The sequence below is a fragment of the Camponotus floridanus genome, unplaced genomic scaffold (genome assembly GCF_003227725.1).
Source record: "Camponotus floridanus strain SB8 unplaced genomic scaffold, Cflo_v7.5 scaffold121, whole genome shotgun sequence".
Classification (NCBI taxonomy): Eukaryota; Metazoa; Arthropoda; class Insecta; order Hymenoptera; family Formicidae; genus Camponotus; species Camponotus floridanus.
The window spans coordinates 39730-51941 of NW_020229239.1; the positions used below are offsets into that span (position 1 = coordinate 39730).

At 33.3% G+C, this 12212-nt stretch overlaps 2 protein-coding genes across 2 annotated transcripts; one reads left to right on the forward strand and one right to left on the reverse strand.

Moving 5' to 3' along the window:
• Positions 1 to 1450: 1450 nt before the first annotated feature.
• Positions 1451 to 9891, reverse strand: LOC105259234 (chaoptin). The gene is made up of 12 exons (XM_011271060.2): positions 9656 to 9891; positions 5871 to 6125; positions 5464 to 5751; positions 4996 to 5233; positions 4675 to 4921; positions 4346 to 4600; positions 3925 to 4241; positions 3559 to 3856; positions 2994 to 3474; positions 2617 to 2880; positions 2175 to 2403; positions 1451 to 2055 (listed from the first exon to the last, which is right to left on the reverse strand). Exons 2-12 carry the CDS (start codon positions 6118 to 6120, stop codon positions 1716 to 1718), a joined length of 3207 nt encoding a protein of 1068 aa, XP_011269362.2. The 5' UTR covers positions 6121 to 6125; positions 9656 to 9891; the 3' UTR covers positions 1451 to 1715.
• Positions 9892 to 10944: 1053 nt separating this feature from the next.
• Positions 10945 to 11957, forward strand: LOC105259228. Its single transcript, XM_025415513.1, has 4 exons — positions 10945 to 11045; positions 11126 to 11163; positions 11253 to 11518; positions 11657 to 11957. The coding sequence occupies exons 1-4, from the start codon at positions 11009 to 11011 to the stop codon at positions 11781 to 11783; spliced, it is 468 nt and encodes a 155-aa protein (XP_025271298.1). The 5' UTR covers positions 10945 to 11008; the 3' UTR covers positions 11784 to 11957.
• The last annotated feature ends 255 nt before the right edge of the window (positions 11958 to 12212 follow it).

The window sequence follows — 12212 nt, forward strand, 5'->3', positions numbered from 1 at the left end:
TTTATCGACGGAAATAATAACCACGTAAAATCTGAGTGTATTTATCTTCCTCGAGTCACATCTTTTTACAACAAAAAGTCAGTAATGTCAACGTTACCGTAGCAACGTTCTCTCAACAAGAGAAGAGGCAAATGTAAATTTACTTGTGCCTCAAGGAACTTCGAAATCTCCGAAGTCACAATGAAGGCCAGACAACGTCTGTCTCGAGAATATCATCGATTCATGGGAATACCATTTTGTGGTACACACACTTTGTGAGAGCTCGCAAAAGCTCATGTACTGTATTTTTAGCCATTATTGAGTCTCGGGTGAAAGTGTTCGACTGCATGTTTCGCAACTTATACGATATCAAAACCGCAACGAGAGACCTCGAATCAATACAAAAAAAACTTGTTTTCTCAATGTTATTTATGCTTCCATTTCGGATTCATCCTTACGATAATTTACCGTAAATGGAAAAAAATAATATAACAATTACAATTTATATTTTTCACGTAAATATATATCAATCAGAAAAAAGATAATCTCAAAAAAGGGAAAAGAAAGATAGATATCTATTATTGCCATAAGATTATATCTTTAATTTTAATGAATCCCTCCTCCGGAAGATGTTTAGTGCTTTGTGCCGAGAAGAACTTGGTTAATTAAGCATTAAACCAGCGTTAATCTCGATCGAGAGGGGCAGCCGACCGAGCAGAACGCCCAGCAAGCGGCGGCGTGTGTATAGTTTATTGTTTTTTTTCAGTATATTTGACCAAAGCAATATTAATCAAACACGTCGTGCGTCGTACAATTTAAATTCCCGTTAATCTGCTAGAGACTTCGAGCGAGTATTGTCTTTTCTCCTCTCGCAGATATCTAGCCATGCAGGGGGTAATCGATAATTGTTATTGCGCGACGGCGTTAATGAAATGCTAATAATCGACGAAATGAAACGAAAAATCTCCAACAACGTAATTGTCTCCGATAATGCTAATAAATCCACGATAATGGGATATTCTTTGCGGAAATAACTTCCACTGTTTCTCGGCCTCATTAGAGAATTCTCCCCCTTCTTCTTTCACTGCGACGGAACACTCTGTGCTTAATCGTGGATACTAATTACAACCTTCACAGGATAATGAAATAATCTTACTACGCGTAGCTCGGGAGGCTGCTGACTTCCTTGAGAATTTTTTCAGCGCGTCGCACGAGCGTTTTATTAGTCGCGGGATAGAAACAGGTAGACGACGTGATGGCGAATTAATCTCGTGGGATTATAACGTGGATCGTTATTAAGACGTATCATTCGCTAATCAACTAGTCTTTTCATTCATTTAACAATCATAAATTATTGGCACGAAGCTATTATGCACATTTTCTTTATGTATCAAATCTCGGTTAATCAATGTGAAATAATAGAATATGACTTGAACAATATGTATATTTTACAAAAATAAATACACGACGTTCAACGTCCTTATCTTCGAACGATATATAATACGATTTATGTACAATCTCGACGATATTCACATATATATATATTAATTTATTTTGCAATCATATCGTTTCGAACTTCAACGTGACATAAAGCGTATGATAGAAGCCTAAAATAGTTGAAAATTTTAAACAAGCTAGCATACATAAAGGTACTTTTGTACATTTTACTGTTTCTGCTGAACGTAAAATATCTCTTTAAATATTTTAAATATTAATTTTATCACATTAATAAAATTTCATAATATAAATATGCAGAAGGAAGCAATAATTATCACGAAGTACAAACTTGTCCTAAAGCTAGCGGACGAATCGGAGCTATGTTGATTCAAGATCTGACACTGCGAATTTCTATAGTGCTTGACATTTCCCTCGGAATCGCGTGCGAGCACGCAAAGTTCATATTTGATGTTCGATTCGGTGAGATCATGGATCCTGAAGGAACGGTCGCTATAAATGACGTCCTTCTCGATCATGGATTTGCTGCTGCCGGATTCTCGAACCACTACGTAAAAATCACCGATGTCCTCGCGGGACGTCACATACCACGTCGCTTTCCAACTATTGTCCTCATTATTGCTAAAGAGAATTATATAATTTATAATTTTTAAAAAATTATTTATCAGAAAATAATTTTAATTTTAAATAATAAAATGAAATAATGAAATTAAATAATGAATTTGACTGAAATAACATACTATTCGATACTTCGATATTTCACATCGGGTGTAATATCGAGTTCAGGTTTCTCTTGAATGTCTCTCTCGTTGCAGCTCATAAGATCCTCGGTAATCTCCGAGATAGGCTTGTTTGCGAGATAATTTGGACTCTCGCACGTCACGTTCGACCATTCTGTCGGGAGCAGCGTTTGAGTCTTCAGCCATCTCTTTAACGGCCGCGCATGACAATCGCAGTGCATGGGATTTCCTAAACATAAAATATCTATCTTAATAATGATAAAAAAATTTCATCAGTACGATAATTCCTTTTATTAAATATAATATTAATTTTTTAATATTAATTTAATATTAATCCCTTAATATTAATTTCTAATTTTTCAATTTATTATTAATTAATCACATATATATAATTACTAGAGTCTCATTATACTTTGTCAAATTTAATTATTTAATTTTTTACCAAAATATCTGAGCATTGTGCCATTTTTGATAATCTTCATAAATCTCTCATCGAAAACGCCGATTTCGTTTTCTTCCAGATTGAGAATTTTTAAGTTTGGTAATGGTAAAATTTTATCAAGAGGCACATAACTTAGATGATTGTTACTTAGATGTAAATTGGTTAAATTTAACGGCGGTAGAAAAACATCTTGATCAGAGATATCACTTATATCGTTGTACGACAGATCCAAAGTCTCCAAAGCTGTTAAATTTCCGATTACATCTAAAACAGAGCAATTCTCTAATAAACGAGTTTTGGCGAAAAATGTAAATGGTAAAACGTTACATTGCTAACTAATTAATTATCGAGACTATTAAAAGCAATTTATTACTCACATCTCCTAATCTCATTAATATTGTTATGAGAAAGATTCAAGTATTGAATCTTCTTGGCACCGGCGATAAGGTCGAAGGTCACAACCGGCATTGTGTTATAAGATAAGTCGACTTCCTTTAGCCTATAAGGGATCCAGGGATCGTTTGGCAAAGTTTTCCGAGTAATAAATGAAATCTTGTTGTGGCTAAGATTGAGCCTCTCCAGAGACAAACAGTCGTCGAGCAGTCCATGCGTCTTGTTGTCCAGTTTCTCTAAACTATTGTGCGATAAATCGAGAGTCCTCAGAGACACGAGACCCTGAAATGCGCCGTTCGGTATGTGGCTGATATTATTGCTTGTCAGATTCAGTGTCAACAGCTGCAATAAACCCTCGAACGCACGGCTCGTTACATTATTTATCCTATTATTCGCCAAATTAAGTTCAAACACTATTGGCAAACGGCCGAAGGCAGCTTTCTCTAGCTTTGTCATATAATTATCCTGCAATATTTTCATTAGATTAGAATTTGCAAAATTATTTGTACTAAAAAAAAATCAATTTTCTATGAAATTTTTTTGTCTTACTTGTAGATAAAGATACTGCAAACTACTTAAACCGCTCAGCGCTTGCCAGGGCGGTTTCGTGATATTGTTAGCTTGCAGATTTAATATCCTCAAAGTCAGCAGATTTTCAAAGCTTTTTTCTTGCAGATTATCGCCTAGTTGATTATGCGAAAGATCTAGCGAGAGTAACGCGTTCATAGTAGGCCATACATCGGTGCTTGGGATTTCTTCCAGTAGATTCTCCGAGAAGTCCAAATGACTTAGAGAAATTGGCAGTTGGAAAATCTTTGTCAGACGATTGTTTCTCACCGTCAAACTCCTAAAATTTAATACACATTTATAATATGTAAAGATATTTTTAAATCTCATCAATGTACGATGATGCACCTGCAACTAGCCAGTCGAGTAAGACTCCCTCGCGAGACATCGTTTAATTGATTATAACTCATATCGAGTTCCAAAAGCGTCGGCAATGGCCCGAAAGTCGACGGTTTTATCTTCTCCAGAGAATTATGCGACATATTTAAAAATCGCAGACTGAAAAGCGTCTGAAATACGGCATTGTAAATCTCAGATAAATTATTGTGGGAGATATCGATCGTGTGAAGCTCGTACAGCTTAGGAAATGTCTGCCGTGGAACGGAATGTATTAAATTGTAAGAGACATTTAGTACTTTCAATCCCGTCATATTGTGCAATGGAATCTGCAAAAAAATACTTTTAACAAAGTTAAATATAATAAAGTTGGATATAATAAGTATGTCTCGATAGGAAAATCGTCCAATCGCTTTTAAAGAAATGCACTCACTTGATTGAGAGACGTAAATAAATTATAACTGAGTTGCAGCTCCATAGCGTATGACACGCTATCGAAAGCATATTTCGAAATATTCTCGAGTTTATTGTGGCTGAGATCTAATGACGTAATATTCACGCAATTCTCGAAGGCACCTGGTTCAATCTTTGAAATTTCATTATGAGACAAATTTACTTTTGCCAAGTAAATGTCTTTGAACGCTAATTTTTCCACGATCGTCACGAAATTCTCGGAAACATCTAGAAGCTAATAATAAATATATTATTAAGAAGAAATGATGAAACATGAATATAATTTTTCGAGTACTAATGTACATATACCTCAATAAACTGCAATTGATTAAACATTTGGAAATCAATCTTCTTGATGAAATTCCGAGAAAGATCGATGGTGCCGATCCTTGTAACAGAACCAAAGGTTCCACGACCCACGTCATTGATTTGATTGTCGCTCAAATACAATCGCCTGAGAAAACGCATGCCACGAAAAGTATTGGAATCCAATTTTCTGATTTTATTGTGACTCAGATTCAGAACTTTCAAGACGGAATTTCGGGCAAAGGTTCCTCTAAAACGAAAATACTCTTAGATATTTCATATCGTAAAAAATCGTAAAAAATTGTTCGTTTTAAGCTTGTCAACCTCTTCAAGTCGGAGATAGCATTATGCGACATGTTGCACCATCCCATCTTGACGAGATCTGCCAAGTGAGATGTGTCTAATTTGTCAATCAAATTGTGAGAGAGATCCAGAAATTCAGTATCTCTTAGACCTTTGAATTGATTCTTTTTTAGATCTTTTATTTTATTATCGTGGAAATCGAGCGTTTTCAACTTTTTGAGCGGTGTCAGTGCTTCGGCGGGCAAAGAAGATAGCGTACCTGAAAAATATAATCTAATCTGTCAAGAGTTATGATTAATTAAATAATTTATATTTAATTAAACAATCTCTATAAATACAAAAAATTGATATTAAATGCAAAGTGTATCTCTCGCAGCATCACATCAAAATTCAGAGCTTGCAAATTTATGTTGTCTTCAAACTCTGCTAGGATTCATCTAGAAAATTGTATTTTCTATCAATGATACTTTACGATGAAATCATATTTACCGTTACTAATCTCCAATTTTTCCAATTTTGCAGCCGCCGCGCTTTCACTGAAACTATTTCCCGGCAAAGTAGACATCCGGTGGCCGGTGATGCTCAACAAGCTAAGATTGCCGAGAACTTGCAATGCTTCTCGTGGAAATTTCTCTAGGTTGCTGTTTATTATATGGAACTCCTGAAGAGTTCTATTTACACCGAGAAAGCTGTGCTCCTCGATCAATCTCAATGGCGTGTCGATAAACCTCAACACTCGTACATCCAACGGATACAGAGCGGGTCCGTAAAAACGTACTATGAAATCGCAAAAGTGGATTAATTAATTCTAATTAAATTTTTCCATTTTCCACGATATGATAATCATATTTTCTTCGCGCACGTTTTTCTTTCTTCAACATGAAATTAAATCTCACCTATGTTGCATTTATACAGAACCAGTTCTTCGATCGGCATGCCCTCATTCCCCAGATTTGTGAAGGCGAGGCTGAGACTAGCCAGATTCGTATTTTCACAGTAAATGTATAAACCCCTATCGCTACCCCGAAGACAAATGCAGGGGTAAATATAAATCGGGTCCTTGGGACATGCGAATCTTGGTCCAGGTGGCACGTAGCCGCCTATTACGGACAAGGCCATACCCAGTAACAATAGCGGCGATAGCATTTCACCTACACAAGAAATGTAAAGAAAATAAGATTTTACTAACTCTTTTATAATTATATTATATAATTATAATAATGATATTGATGTATAGTGCAAATGTATACCAAAACATTTTAAATTTTGTGGAAAAAGTACAAGTTATATATATATCGTATGAAAGCTGCATTAGATTTTCTCTAGCATAAATTAAAATCAACAAGAAGTTACGTTGGGAACCTTTTGTTACATCTACACCATATTATTTCTTATATACATTGCTTATATAAGATTAATAATGATATCTTTCTCCCTGTCTTATACAGAAGGTACAAGTAATATCTTTACTAGGACGAATATTTCGATTAGTCATACCATGATGCAATGCATATGTGAAAAGTGGGAAAGTTTTCGCTGTATGAATAACTTCCTTGGTTAATCGAATACGCAACAGACCGATAACCATACAAATAAAGATTTTCTTGAAAATCGCAACTGTTCCTTCGCAAAATCTTTGGTAAGCCGACAAATCATTAAATCGCTCTTTCAAAGTTCTTTACCCCGTGCCTGCTTTTTTTTTTAAAACTGTTATATCGGTCGCTTAATTCACGATCTGATCTCACCGTCTATTATCCCACGCAAGCTAACGAGAACCCGCGATTTTCTCGATACGTGAGACGCGGAGGTGACTAACCGCTAAGATCATTATGATAGCCCAAAAGTGTCCTTGAAGAAGAGTCTCCGTTCTTTTCAGCCGTCGACGCGACCTACGCACGGCGTGATCTACGCATTACGGGATAAGGTGACGCGAGAAATTGAGACTTCATGGACGACATACTAGCTTTACCGATTCATTATTCAACCATAATTAATTCCACGTATCGATGGCGATATCACGCGATCCCAATGAAGGAAAGCGTGTAGCTGCACGATCACGTTTTCGTTACGTCGCAAATTATAAACTACTGTAGCAACATTTAACCTGTGCATCAAATGATTTTGCTTAATATGTTGCTTACTTTACGTCAGAGAATTATGAAAGCGACATTTGTCCATCCGGAAATGTTAATGCAATTAGTCGAATTATTAGTTTTCACTGTACACCTACACAATATATTATTCACAACGCGAAGAAAACATCCGTGAAGCTACCCGTGTAACCGTGCATGAAATTTCGATAGAAAATCAACTATTACGTGCAACGGCGCTACGTTGCAGTTATTGCAAATTGATCGTTTTTCTTTCGAAACTTGTCGACGATTAGCAAATACAATCTCCGTATAATAACTGTCCTCCTTTCGAAGATCATCATCTGGCCTTTATGCTGATCGACAATGGGTGGATTTGGAAAGATCATTTAGCCATGCAGAAAAAATATAATCATCGTCATTTATTAATTAGATCTTGATGCAACTGTTATAGATCATTATTTCCAATTATTTATTTTGTTGAATTCGAATAAATTCATATTTCCTTTGCTAAGGAATATTTGATTTAATCTCAGTTTTATCACTTTAATTAAAAATTGCAGTAGCATAGAAAATTAGGAATTATCAACTTATACTTTCGATAGCCCAGTATCTGCTAATCGAGATCGTAACAAAGTTCTCGCAATTAACGGCAGCGTGCAATTAAAGTAATTGTGGGATCCACCGATCTGAGACATGGAGAACTATGCCTTATTATAGCCCTAGTAATTCAGCGAGCAAGAAAATAAAAAGAAAGGCACTATGATCTAGTTTAAGCAACATTTATGCAACGTTCGCGATATAATATACTGACGCTATATGTAGAAAACACAATAATATCTGCATTACATTTATAAGCGAAAGAGATTCACACATTGTTCTTATAGATATCAGAAAAGATATATCCTTTTGAATAAAAGTATGCTTACAGAATTATGCAAAGCTTTTATTAAGCTATTGTCGCACAAATCTGCAAATTTAAGAGACAATGTAATGGTAATCTCTATAAGCAAAGTAATATTACTGAGAAAAACACATGCGCCTTTCACTTATTTCAATTGATCTCTTTCCCTCGTAAATCAAGGAACTAGTCGTTGAACCGAATCATGTTGATCTCTCGTGATTTCAAACTCGTAAGAAAACTTGGACCTAAGAAAAATAAGCGTCATTGACGTAAGACACTGGTAACATTCGATATCAGTTATCTCATATACCTGAATCGCAACTCGAAAGGTTATTCCTAATTTATATCTGTGGATGCGAGAATATTTAGAAATTCGATGAAAAATTATTAATAATAAGGATAGACTTAAGAACGTGAGATAAACACGACTTCCGTTTCTTGAAAACGGAAAGAACAACGGCAGAGAGAAAAAAAACTTGTGCCACGCTCTACTTTCTGAAAGTCTATCAATTAGAGCTATTGTGTTAGCGTAACGAAGGTAGTCAACTTACGTAAAAAATGCACGACTACCTTAAAAAGTACTATCGTATTATCACAATTAAATATTATAAAATTAAATTTTATTACGAGAAATCGAGAGATCGCACTTTTTCTATCATCTTTTTGATGTAGCAGTTGTAGATTATTTTCGTGTTTTACCACTCGTCCTTGTGAATACCGTGCTATCTACAGTATTGTCCATATTTTTTTATAATATGGAATTTATTCCTAATAATAAATTTTTATAAATTGGAAATAAATTAAAAAAGAAATTTAATAATTAGAGATTTGGCTCAAATAATCAAAAAATCAAAAAGAAAATGGCATAAGCGCCAATGCGCGGTAGTTGAAGCGCAGAGAAGCAACACTTCTTTCTTTTCTCAATACCAGTTTATTAAAAACATATTATAATAACAAAAAGCGAACGTTTCGGATCGCTTTTTGTTACTATAATATGTTTTTAATAAACTGATATTGAGAAAAGAAAGAAGTGTTGCTTCTCTGCGCTTCAACTACCGCACATTAGCTCTTATGCCATTTTCTTTTTGATTTTTAAAGAAGAAATCTTTAAAAAATAAAAAAATTTGTAAAATTATGTTTATAAAATATGTAAACAATATTACAAAATTCTAATCTAAAAATTAAAATATATATACACTAAATAATGAATATAATAAATAAAATATTTAACAATTTAATTTTATTTACTTGCATAAGAAAATAATTACAAACAGTAACAGTAACATTATTATAAATAAATAAAATTTTAAAAATTGCGCAGAATTTGTTTTTTCAACTAAATATTGAAGCTATTTCAAATAATAGGTGAAGAAATATAACGTTTTGCAGTGATTAAAGTCACCGTACGGTGAGAAGCGGAGAGCTGACGCACCTAACAATACACGTGGACGCTCAACCGAAAAATGTCACGGAGTTAGCACAGCATTGTATTTAAAAATATAGCAAAATTAATGAATCGCTTAATTGATCATTTCTCATCAATAATAAGAAGTGAACAGTATATTTGATTACTTCAACGATAATCGATAAATTGAGAAATTTCTAAGAAATGACATTTCAACATTTTTTAAACAATTTTAAGATAATGGGAACAAGTTTATTAATCGTCAAAAATATGTCACATTACCTTATTGTGCACTTTCCCCGAGAATCCTCAAAAATACGAAAATCGTCTTGGTCTTTTTTTTAAATACACTGCTGATATCTTCAAGGTTACATGTTTGCCTGCGAGCGGTTTATCTTTTTTCTTCTACAATGCAAGGATGGAAAGAATGAGAGAAAGAGAAGAGCAGAAAGGAATACACACGAGTGTTTTAGCCGCGTATCTTTAGGACATTCTGTATGTGGTTCCCGGGAGAAGCTGTCGTGAAAACTGAACCGAGGCTCGGAGGCGAAGAGAAAGGCAGCCTGAGAAGTAAGGCCTCTCTCATTGGCAGTTGATACCTGCTGTCCTTTCGTGGACGTCCTATCTTTTGCTACCGACTTGCCGCAAGCGCGATCATATTTTGATAAAATATGACCGTATCTCGGAAGGTCATGGTTGATTAGAGCTGCATTTTAATCGATCTTATAAATTTCCTATTAAAATAATAACTATGAAAAATACACAAAATTCTATCATTTTTATAAATAACTTAAAAAATATTAATTTATATATTTCTAATTTTTATTTTCTTATAAAAAACTGATAAAGATTATTGAACACAAAGAATTATTATAAATTTTGTGAATTTTTTTGCTCTTTTAAATTGTTTTTCTCTCCTTTTCTTTGCCCATTTTATTTAAATTATAAATTTAATAAATGAAAAAATTGTGTAATTTTAATATATTTATATACGATATACGATTCTGGCAAAATCTCATATAAAAGAAAGTTAATCATATCGAATAGTATGTGCTTAGGATTCGTTGGTGCTAGTGGTTGGTGAAAGTATCTTTAGAGCCTGGTGATATCCAATTGAATCAAGCTATTCACAGCATGAAGCTGACATCTGTTGGTATATAGACAAATTGAAATAAACATTTTCAACCAGAAAGTTTAAATAAAATAATAAATTTAACAAAATTTTTGTAAATATTGTTTTCTTAATATTACAAAATTTCGATAAACTCATTTTATTAAAAATGCATGTTCTTTATTTTCCTCTTTTTTTCTTTTTTTGGCTAATTTGTTTAAATATCTTTGATCTCTCCTTGAAATTATATTTCTTGAAAATTTCTTGAAAAGAATATTCTTTAAAAATACCCATCAACACAACAGGATATAATAGTTAAGCATCGTTTAAACGATAATGAAAAAGAAGGAGAAGTCTTTTAAGAAATTATACGGTTATTAAGATCATGGAGCTCTTCAAGTTCTGCAGTTTCAAATAAAGAGCTCACAATGCAGTCGGTTATATTATCCATCGAGTCCGGTAACATCCAACTATAATTTCGGTGTTAAGCAAAACTTTGTATTAAAAATCGCGAGTTTTAAAAAATGAATTACTTTATATTCATGTTAAACTTATTATTAAGTGAGTCAAAATTATATAAAAAAATCGTATAATATTTGCTTAAATTTAAGAAGTTTCGTTTTGTATATTTTTCATTACAGGTGCAAATGTGACAAATCAATTCACTTTGGGTTATTTTGTAAGAATCTTCTTTTAATATTGTTCTGAAAATATTTGCAACAAATTTTATTGTTTTACAATCAAAAATTATGAATTGTATTGTAATAGGATAGAAATCATTTGGAAACTTACGAGGAGATATCGAGTGAACAGAACGATATTAATATCTTTGGCAATTTATCTTTTCGTTTTACCTGCGAGGGTATGCCGACTGGCTTTTATGCAGATGTGGATTACAACTGTAAGATATTTCACGTTTGCGAAAATTCCGGCGATGGATTTCCAGTGATTTGCGCTAACAATACAGTGTTTGATCAGAAACAACGAATTTGCACGGATGAAGAAAATATTGATTGCCAGCATGCTCATGAGTGGTATATGTTCTACTTAACAAAATAATAAAAGAAAATTGTACATTTCTCTATAAATATAAATAATTATTATAAATAATAATTATAAATAATATATAAATTATAAATAATAATTACAATATTAATTATTCATTATTACAGGTATCACTTGAATGAATTAATTTACTCAACAGAAATCGAATCAAAAACTGAAATCATAGAGGAAAATGAATCAAAAGTGGTTCAAGAAGACGCAATACCTTCCGTTTTGCCACTTATAATTGACTAAAGATATTCTTGTTTTGCTATGAGCTATATTCACATCGTTTTAGCGCTATACAAATCAATTTATTGCATGCTAGAAGCGTTTTATGTATGTGTAATGACAAGCATTTAATTCTTTTTGCTTTATTCAACATAAAGATACACAAGATAGTCAATTGCAATTATGCAATTCTACATTATTTGCAAAACTTCTTTCTTGGTATCAATTACTAGTAGAATTTTAAAAAAGAATAAATATTTCTTTAAGAGTCTAGAATAATATTTTATTTTGCTTTTGTATATTGATTCAATGTTCCAGTGATCGCGTGTACTCCTATAATCTTGACTCTGGTCTCCTTTGTGCTTGTGTTCCGATACTCCTTTTGCTACATGCAACGCGTAGAACTGAAACTGGTAAAAAAGAAAAATTAAAAGAAAGAAGATATGCACGAAG